Raw genomic sequence first — 18,276 nt, 5'->3', positions numbered from 1 at the left:
ATTTGTGGCTCCCCCCAGTTCCCACATTGAAGCCCTAACCTGCCATGTGACGGGATCTGGAGGGGGGCCTATGGAACGTAATTAGGTCTGGATGAGGGCATGAGACTGGGACCCCATGACAGGATTTAGTGTCCTTACGAAAAGAGCTAGCAAGAGAGACCAGAGCTTGCTTGCTCTCTCCACTATGTGAGGACTCAGCAAGAAGGCGGCCATCTGCAAGCCAGGAAGAGGGCCCTCATCAGAACCCAACCACGCAGGCACCCTGATCTTGGACTTCCAACCTCCAGAAGAGAAAGAAAACAAATTTATGTTGTTTACACCAACTAGTCTATGGTATTTTCTTATGGCAGCTTCAGCTAATACAAGCAGCTAGACTAAATGATCCCAGAGTTCTCTTTCAGCTCTAATAATGTAAAGTCTTATATAATATTTGATAATCTAATTTCTAAGATTTCACACTAATAGCAAAACCATTGAATGAAGACTTTGTTTTAAAAGGTCACTCTGAGGGCCTGCCTGGTGGCGCAGCAGTTAAGTTCGCATGTTCTGCTTCGGTGGCCCAGGGTTCGCCAGTTCAGATCCCGGGGGCAGACATGGTACCACTTGGCAAGCCATGCTGTGGCAGGCATCCCACGTATAAAATAGAGGAAGATGGGCACGGATGTTGGCTCAGGGCCAGTCTTCCTCAGCAAAAAGAGGAAGGTTGGCAAGAGATGTTAGTTCAGGGCTAATCTTCCTCAAAAACAAAAAAAAAATAAAAGGTCACTTTGAGAGTTAGGAATGTAGATCCAGGCTCCCTAGATGTTTCAGTGTTTCACGTTGCACTGTGATTAGGAATCAGACAAAAGAGCTGAGATCAAAGTATTTATCTAAACTCTACAATAAGAATATAAAGTTTCCAATGAAGATGGAATTCTAAGAGTACCTCCAGAATATAAGCTAATGTCTTCTCCCTCTTTTAACACTTGCTAAAAACTAACAACCACAAAATCTCTTCCCTTCTCTCTCCCACTACCATGATTAACATAGGCAAGGCATTTAATTACACTTAGATTAATGCAATAAATTTCTAATGGGCCTCCCAATATTTGGCCTTGTCCTCCTTCAATCATCCTGTACGACTGCCAGGGTAATTTTCATAAAAATGGACACCTCACTAGGACATTCTTTTCCTTAAAACCCTTCAATGCTTGTACAACAATGTGAATATCCTTAACATTACTGAACTGTATACTTAAAAATGGTTAAGATAAATTTTACGTTATGTGTTTTTTACTACAATTAAAAATACACACACACACATACATAAAACAGAGAACAGTGCCTGGCACATGGGGAGGAAAAATCCTTCCATCGTTGCCCATTATTTCCAGAGTGAAACGTAATTTTCTTAGTTGGATAAAAGGCTCTTCACGATGTGGCTGCTGCCTCTCTCCATCGCTCCCTCACATGCACCCTGTGCTCTAGCTATAAAGAACCACTTGCATCCCAGCCCTTTCGGCTTCTGTGTTTCTAATTATGCCATTCCCTCTGTCTAGAATACTCTCCCCATCCCGTCCCCTTCTTGGCCTCCCTGAATAATTCTAATTTATCTTCTTTAACACTTAGCTCAAACCACCAGGAAGCTTTCCCAGGACACCTCCAGGCTGGTTCGGTGACCCTCTTCTACGGTCTTTCAGGATCCAGTGCTGACTCTAACAACTGCATCACAGTATGGTAAATGTTTACTGGTCTGATTCTCTTACTGGACTTTGAGCTCTTTAAAGACAAGGGTGGTGTCTTTCATCTCTGTATGTTCACCACTTAGCACAATGCTAGCCTTCAAGGAGGTACTTAAAAATATATTTGTTAGGGGCCAGATCCGTGGCTGAGTGGTTAAGTTCGGAGGCTCCACTTCGGCGGCCCAGGGTTTCACTGGTTTGGATCCTGAGCACAGACATGGCACCGCTCATTAGGCCATGCTGAGGCAGCATGCCACATAGCACAGCCATAGGCACTCACAACCAGAGTATACAACTATGTACTGGGGGATGCAGGGGGTTGGGGAAGAAGACAAAGGAAAAACAGAAAGAAGACTGCCAAAAGATGTTAGCTCAGGAGCCAATCTTTAAAATATATACACATATTTTTGTTAAATAAATGAGATTATATTTTGAAAATATGAATAATATACAGAGAGAAGTGAAAAATAAAGAAAACAAGCGAGAACTCCCAGGACAAAACCAAAAACTTGGTTTTCCAACCCTTATGTGGCTGTGTGGAACACAGGAGGTCTCTACCAGGGTGACAAGGGAGGAGACAGACACTGAGTCAGCGCTTGCAAGCCTCAAGCTGGCAGGTGTGGCTGCGGCCACACCATGGTTCCCCACCGAGGAGCATCCTGGCTGCAGGGTAACTTACTGTGTGTGGATGAGCACATGCTGCTTGAGGTCCTGCCTCCGCATAAACAGCTTGTCACAGTAATCACACTTGAGATTCTTCTCACCCGTGTGGATAACCATATGGGACTCTAGGTGAGCCTTCTGGGTGAAAGATTTGTCACACAAAGCACACCTGTAGTTCTTCTGACCTGCACATTAACCCAAATGATCACACTGTGAATAAAACACCACCAGCGTTCTCAGGAACAGGCACACGCATGGCATGTGGCAGAGGCAGGATCCAGACCTGACTGGTCACTGGAACTGCACTTTGTGGGGCTGTCTTCCTAGAATGACGCAGGGCCGCTGAATTCACACACCACAACCGAAGCTGGCACACCTAATAAATCTGACCTCCTGCTGGGACAGCTTATCTAAACAGATCTATTTTTAATGTTTATAGCTAACAGGTTATAAAATCTGAAAAAAAAAAACCCACTTATAATTCTAGCTCCCAACCTAACTCAATTATTTAAAATAAAATCTTATAAATTATAGTACTCGTCTATAGACAAACATTTTTACCACCTGTATTTTATAGTTCTCACTCTTTCTTAAACATAGAAAATGACTTCATAAACCACAGATGAAATAAATATCTTAAGAATGCAGAATAAGCTTAGTCAGGGGTTGGCAAACCTTTTTTTAAAGGCTAGTCAGTATTTTGAGCTTTGAGGGCCACAGAGTCTCTGTTGTGACTACTCAGTCTTAACGCAAAAGGACGAGGACGAATTTTACTTTCAAAGAATTGGAGAACCAATGACCCAGCCAAGGGAGCTAAAACCTCACCAGTTATTTTGTAGTTACGTATGAAAAAAATAAGTGCTAAAAGAAAGGTTGGTTTGCCTGGAATTTGGAAAACGGAAACTCCAAAAACAGATTTTGGTAGTGTTTATTTAGCAATATTCAAAGAAGGGAAATTGGCTTTGGCCAGTGACCAGGGGTGAGCTCCAAGGGGAGGCTCAGGCTGTTTCCAGAGAATTCCCTTTGCTTTAAGTCAAACACGTAGATTAACTTCCCAACTGTTAACTGCATTTTCCCAGTCACCTTCAAACGATGGTGGGGGCACCTGCAAAGTGGAGCATCGTATCACCTGGAAGTAACACCCTCTGAGGAAGCGCATTATCCCACAGACGCAGCCCCAGGCAGGATTCGTTCTCTAACATCTCATCTCAACTCTACCTGAAAGACTAGCTCACTGCAAAGCCTTTCACAATTTCTGATTGTAGCAAAACCCCACTTTGATGGGCCAAGACGACTTACCTGTATGTATCTTGAGGTGAGTCCGCAGGTTGCTGGGATCACTAAAAGCCTTGCTGCAGAAATCACACTTGTGGGGCTTCATCCCCATGTGGCCCATGAAGTGGACATGAAGTTTGGAAGGAGAGATAAAAGCCTGGGGGCACATGGAGCACTTCCACTTCCTTTCTTTGCTGTGGCTGGGCCCATGGCTGCTGCTGTGGCCCTGGCTAGGGAGATGGTTATGGATGTGGCTGGTGAGGTGGGCTTTGAACTCTGTATAGGAACTGCATTCCTTGCCACAGTTGCAGAGGTGCACATCCGGGTGCTCAGGAACACCTTTAAAAAGAAAAACTACTCAGTGTCTCCAGATACTTAAATTTTAAAACCGGTTCTTGATATTAATAATTGTTGCTTACAATTCTCCCTCCTACCAAAATTTCCAGCCTGCCCACTACCTGTAAAACTAAAATGTCTTGTGCAATGCTCTAGTCCCAATATCTATGTGCTCAGTACGTAGAAAGCACTTGGTAAACACTGGATTATAAGCCATCTTTCCTAGGCAAAAAAATCAAAACGTTGTAGCACACACACAAACTCTTAAACATCACTTGTCATCATGACACAGCACAAAGAAAAAGCCCACGAAGGTTAAACCAATTTAAGGAGCTCTGCTGCCCTTTATGAACTTAAATTAAAAGGGTATTGGCTCAAACAGCAGCCTCAGGAACTTCAAATTCCCCAAATCAAGGTCCTGACACAGGAGTTCGTTTCATAGGAATCTGCTTGGTCAATAAAATTCAGCTTGTGAAGAACCTCACAGATTTTAACACTTAGACCATACAGGTAATATCTTGCTTTTACATACACAGAGGTTTGTGATTTGCTTCAGCTCCCATGTAAATCATTACCAAAGCTTTACTTCTAGTCCTCAGTGCTTTTACTATGCTAGAGTCATGACTAGTCTTACGTTAACTTACCAATCTGCTGAGCATAATCTCGACTGTAATAAAAAAGCAGCTCGTTTTCAGGAGGAATATCCTGTGAGGTGCAGAAATAGATTTTTCCATCGTGGGGATAAGCCACCAAATTCTGCTCTTCCCGGTTCCTAAGTTATCACATTTAATAGATAAGTATGTTAATTTTGAAATATATACTAAACACATCATATCTCTATAGTAAAATCCTATATGAAAACTTAGATATAACTATTCTCTGGGTCATTTTTCTAATTCCCTCTCTCACCTATTAGGAAGGACTTGTACAGAGAAAAGAATTCTTACTTTAGCATATCAGCAGTTCAGTACATCAGATTGCCCTTTATAGTCAGAAACACTAGAGTCTGCTACTGGAACCAAGAAAAATAAATAAAATGAAGTCTTAAAAAAGCAATATGACTGGGGCTGGCCCCGTGGCCGAGTGGTTGAGTTCGCGTGCTCTGCTTCGGTAGTCCAGGGTTTCGCCAGTTCAAATCCTGGGTGCGGATATGGCACCACTCATCAGGCCATGTTAAGGGAGCGTACCACATGCCACAACTAGAAGGATCCACAACTAAAATATCCAACTATGTACCGGGGGGCTTTGGGGAGAAAAAGGAAATAAAATCTTTAAAAAAAAAAAAAAAAGAAAAGCCTTAGGCCTTAAAGTATGTGCAGATACCAGTGTCACTCGGATTCTTTGGCTCTTCCCTATTTTACGCAAAGCTTCCTATCGAAAAACACCTGAATCGTAACTATTTTATCTAAGACCACTCTTACCTAGCTTTGCGCACAAACATCATCCAATTACATTCATTTTCGTCAGTTGTAATGATGCAGAATTCCAGGACACCATTGTGGTATATCTGCCAACAGAAGGGAAACATACATGTCAAATGAACTGACGAGCGATACAAAATGCTACTAAATTTAAGCTAGCAATAATCTATTTACTTGGCAGTAGGTCCCAGCTTTCCTAGTCAGTGTGAAAATACATGGCTGCCTTCTCATGTCTGTCATTTCACCAGTCCCATTTCTGGCAATAAAGACCATCAGAGACCTACAGTTACTGCTCAGTGTATAGAATGACATTGTTCTTGATAATTTACATTTTGGCTTGAATGGAACAGACCAATAAAAAGACAAACCGGTCCACTTGTCTTCATCACCTACAACATGGTGGCACTGAATGGAGATGAAGATCAGAGAACCATCTCTTCTCATTATTTTTCCAATGGACCTAGCATTCTCCTATGTTCTTTTAGATACCAAAATTCAAGTCCCCAATGCCACTGGCACCTTACCTTTCCAGTTATCACAAGACCCACTTTCCTCTCACTTCAATTCTGGCAGCATCATTCCCAGTCTGGTGACCAAGACTCTATATAAACATCTTACAGGAATACCTGTTTATGTCAAAACCTTGTGTTTCTAGCACCTCCCATTAGAAAACTGGAGAAATAATCTTAGCTTCTAATTCTAGAGTTGCTTCCCAAGCTAAATATTTGAGGAATGTTTTAGTTGATTACAAAATAAGACTTTCATCACATAAACAAAGTCCATGGCCTCAGCTGCCACAAGTAATTAAAATGAACAATCTTTGGGTTATCTAACAAAATGGAGACCAAAAGTTTATGTTCTATATTCAATAGCTGGTGTTTTGCTTGTATTATAACTTGGCTACCAAGAACAGAAAGGATGTAATATTAAATAAATAACTGACAAGTGAATGACACTGTTATCAGTCTTGGCTAATTGTGACTTTCATATTGCTTATAACCATCTCATTATAATAAAAACATCCAAAAGTCACAGAAGAGTTCCATAAACACTGACCTTCCAGATATGGTTAACTGCCTTGTCTGTCCATTCTGCTACCTCCATAGAGTGACTCTGCTGGCCAATGAGGGGCCCAAAGCAAGTCCGCACAGGAATGGTTTCTCCAGTCCACACACCTATCAGTGGGAGGACACCAACCACACAATCAGTGCTTTAAACATCTAACAGGCTAGAGAAGAGACAGTAACTTAACTCATACAAAGCATCTTATTTTCAGTGACCCAACAACTACTGATATTCCAGCATTCCTGACAGGGAGCCAAGTTTTATGGATTCTCTACTGGAAATACGGAAAATGTCACGAACAGATTACATGGGGCTCAGAAGAAAATGCAGAGTCAGATGCAGTATCAGGAATTCCCGAACCCAGTTTTATACACAAGGAACCAAATCATCTCCTTCCAAATGTCATTTTGGAGTTAATACATAAAAAAGTCCAGAGAACATTATTCTGTTACAAAAATATAAAGCAATTACTACAAAATAAATCAAACTTCTAAAATCGTCTGTACTTAAAGCACTGCTCTAAATTATCTAAGCTGTTTAATGCTTTCAATTGACTCATGCCCAAGCTACAGCTGAAAAGAAGAATAAACCCAGATTCCTATTTTCAAAGCAATGGCACAGTAATTCAGAAACCATGTTAAATGCAATTACCGGTAAGCATACTCTGGCAGTCTACGTTCTTTATTTCTTTTTCCTAACAAGTATTAGACAATTTACAAACATTCGATCTAAATATCTTTTGTGATAAATGGTTATCAGTAGTGAATTTTTTTTTTCCTTAAATACTGGCACCTGAGCTAACAACCCTTGCAAATCCTTTTTTGGTCTCCTCGCTTTTTCTCCCCAAATCCCCCCAGTACATAGTTGTATACTCTAGTTGTGTGTCCTTCTAGTTGTGGTATGTGGGACACCGCCTCAGCGTGCCCTGACGAGTGGTGCCATGTCCACGACCAGGATTCGAACCAGCGAAACCCTGGGCCGCCAAAGGGGAGCGCACGAACTTAACCACTCGGCCACAGGGACAGCCAAATTTTTCATGTTTCTATAAAAGAAACGAAGTTTCAAGGAGTCTTTTGTCATGATAACTGTTTGTTAGTGGGTGGTACAGCTGAGAGTAAAAGTCAAGTCATCAGAGACTCAGGCCAGCGATCTCTCCTCTATTCAGTTCTGATTCTAAGAAAGGGCAACTTTCCCAATAATGTTTTCAACTTGATTTACTGCTATCACCATGGAACAAAACAAGTATTCCCTAAAAGGATAAACCTTAAGCCATAAATTGACTTTTGGATCAACGAAATAATCACTAAATTATACACATCCACTTTTACAACTCTATCCTACAAAGAAAGAAGAGACCTGATGGGGTTTTATGGTTCCAAGGTTCTTACCAACTTCTGCTCCGACAATCGACTGGCGGAGAACAAGTTGCTTTGGGAGAGAAAGCCTTGCTCTGCTCTCTATTGGAGTGTCAGGAACAAAAGTCACTGGTCCGTGATCAGGGCAGTCTGAGGGATAGGCTCGGTCACAGAGAGTACACCCTGTAGATGGAAAATTTGAGAAATACAAATGGTTTTAGTTCAAGCAGGCTAAATTACCACTGCTTTTTTTTTTCTTTTTTTTTCCCCGCTGAGGAAGATTCTCCCTGAGATAACATCTGTTGCCAATCTTCCTCTTCTTTTGCTTGAGGAAGATTAGCCCTGAGCTAACATCTGTGCCACTCTTCCTCTATTTTGTACGTGGGTTGCTGCCACCGCACGGCTGACAAGTGACGTAGGTCTGTGCCCAGGATCCAAACCAGCACACCTGGGCGGCCAAAGCAGAGCATGCCAAACTTAACCACTCGGCCACTGGGCTGGCCCCACCACCTGCTTTTTTACTTAAATGCTAAATTACTGGTTACTAAAATGTAACCAGTAAGAAGCAAGGTTCCAGTAGAAATATTCTGATCAAAGAACACCTTTCTTACACTAAGATACATATCCTCTCTTTTATCTCTCTTCAGCAAGATCTGAATTTTTTTCTTTTTATCCAGCAGGACAAGCTTCCTACTCAGTGCGTAAGAGAAAGACTGATCAAAAAACACTACATTACTTTACAAATCAAGTACATTATTCCTTATATTAAGCAGATAAGTAACACCTTTAGGTATGACGTTCTAAAATCCGAAAATTTTCAATTCTACCAAACTATAAGAGGAAACTGAGTTGAAATGCTGTTAGTCATGCAAAGCCGAAACAGATGACATTACAGGACAACGGCGCCCGAGCCAGCTGCACCATGTGCTCCCCTGCCTCACTACCAACTAGTCAACCAGATTCTGACGACAAACTCTTTTAAGACAAAAAAAAAATTGCAACCTGCTCTTTGGGACAGCAGGTAGAATCAGGTTCTTGCACACACATTTGCCTAAAATTCTTAATTTCGTACAGTTCATATGGTCTTTCTTTTTGCATTGTCAGAGGTGACTGCCTTCACATATTATTCTCTACGCCTACTACAACTGCACTTTCACAAGCTTATGAGTGTCCTCCTTCTCCATAAATCTTTTGCTCTATTCTCTTACTTTTCTTTCCCTCTGTTAAGGAATCATATTCATGACCCTATTAGCCTATGACTGAGTTTAAACTTTCCCAATTCATTCACAAAACAGTGGCAACATATAAAACCTTAGAACCACAGCCACCCAAGTGTCTTTTTTCCTAAGCAATGTTAGAAATTTCTATTTAAATGGCATAAGATATCAGCAAGTTCTCATATTTAGACAAAGCAGCAATAATATTACTTCTTCAACTACTAGTTGATTAAAAATTCTTTGAATATCAAAGCTATAGTAATCAAAACAGCATGGTACTGGTACAAAAATAGACACACAGATCAATGGAACAGAATTGAAAGCCCAGAAATAAAACAACACATCTATAGACAGCTAATCTTCAACAAACGAGCTAAGAACATAATGGAGAAAGGAAAGTCTCTTCAATAAATGGTGTTGGGAAAACTGGACAGCGACATGCAAAAGAATGAAAGTAGACCATTATCTTTCACCCTGCACAAAAATTAACTCAAAATGGATCAAAGACTAGAAGATAAGACCTGAAACCATAAAACTCCTAGAAGAAAATATAGGCAGTACACTCTGACATCGGTCTTAGAAGGATCTTTTCGAATACCATGTCTACTCGGGCAAGGGAAACAAAAGAAAAAACAAACAAGTGGACTTCACCAGACTAAGGAGCTTCTGCAAAGCAAAGGAAACCAGGAACAAAATGAAAAGACAACCCACCAACTGGGAGAAAATATTCACAAATCATATATACAACAAGAGGTTAATCTCCAAAACATACAAAGAACACACACAACTCAACAACAAAAAACCCCCAAACAACTCAGTAAAAAGATGGGCAGAGGATCTGAACAGACATTTCTCCAAAGAAGATACACAGATGGCAAACAGGCACATGAAAAGATGTTCAACTTCACTAATCATCAGGGAAATGCAAATCAAAACTATACTAAGATATCACCTTTTACCTGTCAGAATGGCTATAATGACCAAGACAAGATGGAGAGGATGTGGAGAAAAGGGAACCCCTCATACACTGCTAGTGGGAATGCAAACTGGTGCAGTCACTATGGAAAAGAGTATGGAGATTTCTCAAAAAACTAAAAATAGAAATACCACATGACCCAGCTATCCAAAGAACTTGAAATCAACAATTTAAAGAGACTTATGCACCCCTATGTTCGCTGCAGAATTATTCACTATATGCAAGTGGAAGCAACTCAAGTGCCCATCAACCGATGAATGGATAAAGATATGGTATATATAGACAATGGAATGCTACTCAGACAAAAAAAAAAAAAGGAAAATCGTCCCATTTGCAACAACATAGATGGAGCTTGAGGGTATTATGTTAGGCAAAATAACAGACAGAGCAAGACAAAGACCATATGATTTCACTCATATGTAGAAGATAAACTAACACACAGACAAAGAGAACAGCTTGATGGTTACCCGAGGGGAAGGGGGTGGAAGAGTGGGCACAAGGAGTGAAGGGGCACACATATATAATGACTGACACCTAATAATGTACAACTGAAATTCCACAATGTTATAAACTATTATGACCTCAATAAAAGAAAAAAAGAAAAATTCTTTGAATATCAGATTAGAGATCCACTATAGTCAATGAGAATTGATTCTCCAATGCTTTTAACAAGGACAAACACCTCTAAACAGAGGAGTTTCAGATTTCATACAACAAAAAAATGCTTAGAGGTTCTCCAAAGACATATAAACGGCCAATAAGTACACGGAAAGGCATTCAACATCATTAGTCATTAGGGAAACACAAACCAAAACCACAGTGAGATGCCACTTCACACCCATTAGGATGCCTATAACAAAAAATAAGTGTTGGGAAAGATGTGGAGAAATTGAAACCCTCATACACTCATGTTGGGAATGTAAAATGGTGCAGCCACTTTGGAAAACAGTCTGGCAGTTCCTTAAAAAGTTAAACATAGAGTAATTCCACTCCTAGATATAAATCCAAGAAAATTTAAAGCACATATTCAGAGAAAAACTTGTAAATGAATGGTCATAGCAGTATTATTTATAATAGCCAAAAAGGAGAAACAACCCAAATGCCCATAAGCGATAAATGGATAAACAAAATGTAGTATATCCATACAATGGAATATTATTGAGCCATGAAAAGGAATGAAGTACTGATACATTCTACAACATGGATGAGCCATGACAACATTATGCTAAAAGAAGCCAGACACAGAAAGCCACATTATTGTATGATTCCATTTATATGAAATGTCCAGAACAGGCAAATTCATAGAGATAGAAGGTACATTAGTGGTTAAGGGAGGGAATGAGGAGTGACTGCTATGAGCTTTCTTTACGGAGTGACAAAAACGGTTTTAGAATTGGATAGTGGTGATGGCTGCACAAGCTTGTCAATATCCTAAAAATCACTAAATTGTACACTTTAAAGTATCTATGTGAATATCTCATTTTTCATTTCTTATTTTTTTTTTTTAGGAAGATTAGCCCTGAACTAACATCCACCGCCAATCTTCCTCTTTTTGCTGAGGAAGACTGACCCTGAGCTAACACCTGTGTCCATCTTCCTCTACTTCCTATGCGGGACACCTGCCACAGCATGGCTTGCCAAGCGGTGCCATTTCCGCACCCAGGATCTGAACCGGCGAACCCTGGGCCGCCAAAGCAGAACTTAACCATTGCACCACTGGGCCAGCCCCAATATCTCATTTTTTAAAAAACAGACTTACAAGCAAAAGGTTCTACTTCTGCACTTAAAAAAGGATCAGTAGGCTCATTTAGGACACCCGTTATCTTCTTCTAAATTAATGAACCTATATTAATGACATTCCTAAATTAAAATATTTAAAAATCACAAATTTGAAACTTCCAAGAGGTCTCCCTGCTGCTTGGCTTCAGCAACACCAGAAGCTTCCTCCTACTTTCCTGATGCTCCTGTTCAGTCCACTTTGGAAACTCTTCCTCTACTGCTGCATCTTAGTGTCACTAGCCCTCTTGTCATTCCACACTCTTACTAGATGATTTCACCCCACTTTCATGGCCATGATTAACATCTTAATGCTGAGAAACTCTACATATTTCCAGACAGATAGAACTCTGAGCTCTAGATTCAACTTCTCATTAGACATCTCTACGGGGTATCTTAGACACTGAAATCAACATGTCCAAAAATGGACTCACCATCATCCTCAAAAAAAAGATGCTCGACGACTCCTCCATCATTCATTCTCTTAAGGAACAGTACCACTATCCACCCAATTTCCCATGCCAGAAACCAAGGTTTTCTGCCTAACCCTTCCCTCCCCCAACTTCGTTCAATCAACAAGATCTACCGAATTCTCTGTAATATCTTCCACTTCTCCTCCATCTTACTACTTCTACTATGGGTCAGAAAATCATCACATTTCACTTAAATTATGGCATCATCTTCCTTACCTGTCTACTACCTCTAACAAACTATTATCTTCACATTACAGCAGAATCTCCCATCCCAACTCTCATTCCGTACCAACCTTGACTGCTGTTAGAAGCCCTCTGTGTTCTGGCTTCTACTTCTCTCTCATCACATACCCCTCTCCTCCTCCTCATTTTACGCTTCAGTAATTCTGAACCACTCACGATTCTTTTAGTTCTAGTCACTCATGGGTGCCAGTTCCTGTCTGGGACGCTGTTCTTTCTGATTCTCAAATGTGAACATCTCAACGGCCAACATCCTTCTTGTCCTTCGGGTCTGTGCTAACATGTATGCTGCCTCCCCTGGTAAGTCTTCCCTGCCCCTTTCACGCCCTCTTAGATGCTACTCTTCAGGCTCCTTTAGCACCTTGCACTTAATCCATCTTCATGCTTCTCATACCATATTGCAATAGCCTGTTTACTTGCCTATGCTTCCCATGAGGCTCTAACCTTCCTAAAGGCATGTGCTCTTATAGTATGTTTTCTCCCCAGCACCTAGCAAAGAAGCTGGCATATACAGTAAGCACTCAATAGGTTTCCTGCATGAATGAAGCATATAGTGACACCAACAAATTGACTGTTTTTATATTGCTTTTTGTTATTATTGCCCCCAAAAAAGAACCTGTATGTGCCTAACTATGGTAACTTATATGCTTCCTGAGGAAAAAAAAAACCTGCATTGGTATCCACCTACATTTCTCCATGGGGATAAAAAAGTACACATGATCTAATAAACTGTGTCTTATGTTGAAAAACCACAAAGCATGTCACACAAAACACCTCAGTGAAGTTTACTCTTATAATTAACTCTATTTGTGAAACCTTGGGAAATATCTTAAATGTTACTGGGCTAAGCTTATCTATAAAATACAGAAACGACTGTTTCCTTACTTCAGTAGGATGCTGTAAGAACCAACGAAATGCTTCTCTATCATCTGGCTTACCTGACTAAGGCAAAGAAAAGTCCACAGTCTAGTTACTTTCTATAATCCCTTAATCCAACACCTGGCTCTGTGACTAAGCCTGTTGGGGATGATGGCCCTTTCTACCAATATTTCCAAAAGAAAAAGGCTAAGCACACTCACAAATTGTAAACAAGGTTGCCATATTTTCCTTGTTTGAATTGGAGTCTTCCATTTGCAGTGAAGGTGGTACAAAAGAAAGACTGTCTGAAGATACATCTACATGACCTGTCCCCATAGCAACCTCCTGGGTGATGGAGGAGACAGCCACAGGTTCTAGGCTTAGGCCAACTTCATGGAGGGAAACAGATTCTAGGGAGGCGAGGTTGTGTGAGGTAGAGAGTGCCACGCTTACAGAGTTGGAGCTCATGGCCACGGTGTGGATGGAGTCACTGAGGGCACTGTCAGACATCCCGTTGACCCGACTTGCAATGTGGTCTGTCTCCATGACCACAGGGAGCTCCAGGCCATTCCCATGAATGGGTATCACACCACCATGTCCTACAGTGTCTGCTGCAAGGCTGTTGCTCACAGAATCCACAGACAGAGGTTCATGACTTCTGGAGCCATTTGGGATTTGGGAATGCTCGCCTGCAACACCGTCCATTGTAAGCTCTTCTGCCATTCCATCTGTAGAGATTGGGCTGGTAACCCTAGAGACGTTCTCCATAGTGATTGTTGTGTCCAAGGCCACCTCATGGCCATCACTGGGATGAAGACTCTGGGCACCATGTGTGTTCACAGAGCGAGAGTCTATGGAAACAATGCCTGGTTCTAATCCAACATTTCCATTGGACTGATAGGGATCTAGTGCTGAAGGGTTATTGGCGATAGATAATGCTGTATTACTATCAACATTTATGGAGTTGGGGTGGATGTACTGAGGAGGTGGTCTGTCAGCTAAATAAGATAAAATGCCTGAGAAAAGGAAAAAATGAGATATTAGAGACTTTTTAGTACATTGTTAAATATAAAGAATTCCAAATGCTAGAATTTGTTTTCCTTACAAATATAACTAAATTAAAAAAATCTCCTAGTTACTTCTTTGGCTTAATCAATATATATATTTTATAAATAGCAACATACATATACCATAAAATAATCTTCTACCTACTTCTTTGGCTGAATTGATATATATACTTCATAAGTAACAACATAAATATAATTCAATTTTTCCTGTGAAATGGTAAAAAATTAACTATGTTCCTTTGAAGTCACTGGAGGTGCTGGACCCCCCAAGAGGAAGTGGAAGGAGGTAAGGGGGTCTCCTCTCCTGCCCCAGCAGCAACCTAGGGTGCGGGACTGCACGCAGCTCTGAGAAGAGAGGGGGAAGGGGCAGCTCTCTGCAGGGACTCCTTAGATCTCTGAATTGCCCAGAGCCGTGGGTAAGCTCCACAAAGAGGAGGCTAAGCTATTGTGGGGGTGTCTTCATTAAGCCAGAACCCCAGGAGGGCAGAGAGAGAACACCCAGGGACCGTGCACACCAAAGAAAGCATCCCTCCCCTCACCCAGTGCACTAGCTCGGCCAGTTGGCCAAAGCAAGGGACCCCCACCAGAGCACCTGCGCATACATTAGTAAAGCAGTAGCTGTGCAGGCAATCACAGGTGGCCCTGTAAGCACAAATTCCAAAAGAGAGACACAGACACCAGAAATCGCAGAAGGCTCAGAATACACAGCTCCTGTCCACCCCTCAAGTGGTGGCAGGTGGAATCTGTGACCAGATACTACCAATGTGGTAAGGTACAAACCTACCCCATCAAATAATATGAGGAGGTATATAAATACTCCAGACTAGAAGGAAAATGACAAACACCCAGAAATCAATACTGAAGGCACAGAAATTTACAATCCAAATGACAGAAAATTCAAAATAGTTACCATAAAACAAATTACAAAAAAATTAAGTAAGATAGTTCAATGAAATCATGAATAAAATTAGTGCACAGACGAAATTCTTCACAAGAGACTGAAATTATAAAAGAAAAAAATCAGAAATGTTGGAGATGAAAAATGCAATGGATGAGATAAAGAAAAATCTGGAGTCGTTGAACAACAGAGCTGACATTATGGACGAGGGAATTAGCAATTTGGAGGACAGAAATATAGAAATGCTTCAGATGGAGGAGTGAGAACTAAGACTAAAAAGAAATGAAGAAATTCTCCAAGAAATGGCCAACTCAAATAGGAAATGCAATAGGGATTACAGGTACCCCAGAGGGAGAAGGGAGGGAGAAAGGAGCAGAGGGCTTGTTCAAAGAAATAATAGCTGAGAGCTTCCCAAACCTGGGGAAGGCGCTGGAAATATACATAAAAGAAGCTCATAGAACTCCTAATTATATCAATGTACAAAGACCTTCTTCAAGGCATATAGTTGTAAAACTGACAAAAGCCAACAAAAAGAAAAAATATTAGGGGCCAGCTTAGTGGCATAGTGGCTAAATTCACATACTCCGCTTCAGCAGCCCAGGGATCACAGGTTTGGATCCCAGGTGCAGAGCTAACAAACTTGTCAGGCCATGCTGTGGTGACATCCCACATAAAACAGAGGAAGATTGGCACAGATGTTAGCTCAGCGACAATGTTCCTGAAGCAAAAAGAGGAAGATTGGCAACAGATGTTAGTTCAAGGCCAATCTTCCTCAAAAAAAAGAGAAAGAAAAAATATTAAGGGCAGCAAGGCAGAAGAAAATAACTTCCACAGGAACCCCTATCAGGTTTTCAGCAGATTTCTCAGCAGAAACTTTAGAAGCTAGGAGAGAGTGGAATGATATATTCAAAATTCTGAAAGATGAAAACTTTTAGCCAAGAATACTCTATCTAGCAAAAATATCTTTCAGTTATGATGGATAAATAAAAGCTTTCCTAGATAAACAAAAGCTGAGGAAGTTCATCGCCACAAGACCTCCTCTACAAGAAATGATCAAGGCCCTCATACCTGAAAAAAAGAAAGAGTTTACAAAGCCTTCAGAAAGGAGATAAACAGAAAAAATCAGAAAATTGCAGCTATCAGAACAGGTTAGCAAACACTTAATTATAACTTTAAAGATAAAGGGAAGGAAAACATCAAAAGTAACTATAATCTCATCATTTTAACTACAAACTCACAACACAAAACAGAAGAAATTGTGACAACATCAACTTAGCAGGGGCAGAGGGTAGGGATGGAACCTGCTTAGACTAAGGAAATAAGAGGCTACCAGAAAATGGACTCTCATCTACAAGATTTTTTTTATACAAACCTCATGGTAACCACTAAACAAATAATCAGAAGAAAGACACAAATGATAAATAAAGAGAAAACTGAGAGAACCATCATAGGGAATTACCAAACTGAATTGGCAGTCCAAAGTAGCAGTAGGGGACCTTAACACCCTACTTACATCAACAGCTCTATCATCTAGACAGAAAGTCAACAAGGAGATAATGGAATTAAATGAAAAACTAGACCAGATGGACTTAACCGACATATATAGAACACTCCACCAAAAACAGCAAAATAACACATTCTTTTCAAGTGCACTTGGAACATTCTCAGACAGACCATATGTTGGGAAACAAGCCAGCCTCAATAAATTTAAGGAGACTGAAATCACATCAAGCATCTTTTCTGATCACAATGCTATGAAACTAGAAATCGACTAGAAGAAAAGAGCTGGCAAGGTGACAAATATGTGGAGACTAAACAACATACTATTGGACAACCAATGGATCATTGAAGAAATTAAAGAATAAATCAAAAAATATTGGCAGACAAATGAAAATGAAAAGACACCATACCAATTCATATGGGATGCAGCAAATGCAGTCCTAAAGGGGAAATTCATAGCAATACAAGCCCACTTTAACAAACAAGAAAAATCTCAAATAAGCAACCTTCAACTACAGAATTAGAAAAATTCTAACCTAACAGAATTAGAAAAAGAAGAAACCAAGCTCATAGTCAGCAGAAGGAGGGAAATAATAAAAATTAAAGCAGAAATAAATGAAATTGAAACCAAAGAAACACCAGAAAGGATCAACAAAACTAAGAGCTGGTTCTTTAAGAAAATACACAAAACTGACAAACCCTTAGCCAGACTCACTAAGAAAAAAAGAGGGAAGCCTCAAATAAGTAAAATTAGAAGCGAAAGAGGACAAATGACAACAGATACCACAGAAATACAAAGCATTATAAGAGAATACTATGAAAAACCATATGCCAACAAATTAGATAATCTACAAGAAATTGATAAATTCTTAGACTCATACAACCTCCAAAAACTGAATCAAGAAGAAACAGCAAATCTGAATAGACCAATCACAAGTAAAGAGAATGAGACAGTAACGAAAAACCTCCAAAAAATAAAAGTCCAGGACCAGACAGCTTCTCTGAAGAATTCTACCAAACCTTCAAAGAAGACTTAATACCTATCCTTCTCAAACTATTCTAAAAAATTGAAGATGTAACACTTTGTATAACACATTTTACAAGGCCAACATCACCCCAAACCCAAAGCCAGAAAAGGGCAACACAAAGAAGGAAAACTACAGGCCAATATCGCTGATGAACACACATGCAAAAATCCTCACACGATATTGGCAAACGGAATACAGCAATACATTAAAAGGATCATACACCATGGTCAAATGGGATTTATACCAGAGACACAGGGATGGTTCAACATCTGCAAATCAATGTGATACACCACATTAACAAACTGAGGAATAAAAAACCACATGATCATCTCAATAGATGCAGAGAAAGCATCTGACAAGATCCAACAGCAATTTATGATAAAAATTCTTAACAAAATGTGGATAGA

At 40.3% G+C, this 18,276-nt stretch overlaps 1 protein-coding gene across 5 annotated transcripts in view; it reads right to left on the bottom strand.

The window, feature by feature from the left end:
- Window positions 1-18,276, bottom strand: part of PRDM4 (PR/SET domain 4) — a 33,460-nt gene that overhangs the window by 5,346 nt on the left and 9,838 nt on the right. For 4 of the 5 annotated variants that reach the window (XM_070507001.1, XM_070507002.1, XM_070507000.1 and 1 more), the window contains 7 exons: window positions 13,598-14,392; window positions 7,870-8,019; window positions 6,473-6,591; window positions 5,417-5,502; window positions 4,640-4,767; window positions 3,684-3,998; window positions 2,401-2,569 (listed from right to left, as the gene is read on the bottom strand). In XM_070507001.1, the coding sequence (XP_070363102.1) occupies window positions 2,401-2,569; window positions 3,684-3,998; window positions 4,640-4,767; window positions 5,417-5,502; window positions 6,473-6,591; window positions 7,870-8,019; window positions 13,598-14,392 (1,762 nt within the window). The remainder of the gene's footprint in view (window positions 1-2,400; window positions 2,570-3,683; window positions 3,999-4,639; window positions 4,768-5,416; window positions 5,503-6,472; window positions 6,592-7,869; window positions 8,020-13,597; window positions 14,393-18,276) is intronic. The other variant, XM_070507005.1, reaches the window with a different exon arrangement.

The sequence above is a fragment of the Equus asinus genome, chromosome 4, assembly GCF_041296235.1.
Source record: "Equus asinus isolate D_3611 breed Donkey chromosome 4, EquAss-T2T_v2, whole genome shotgun sequence".
Classification (NCBI taxonomy): domain Eukaryota; kingdom Metazoa; phylum Chordata; class Mammalia; order Perissodactyla; family Equidae; genus Equus; species Equus asinus.
Note: the sequence above shows the minus strand (reverse complement) of the source record. Positions and strands in the feature narration are given on the sequence as shown.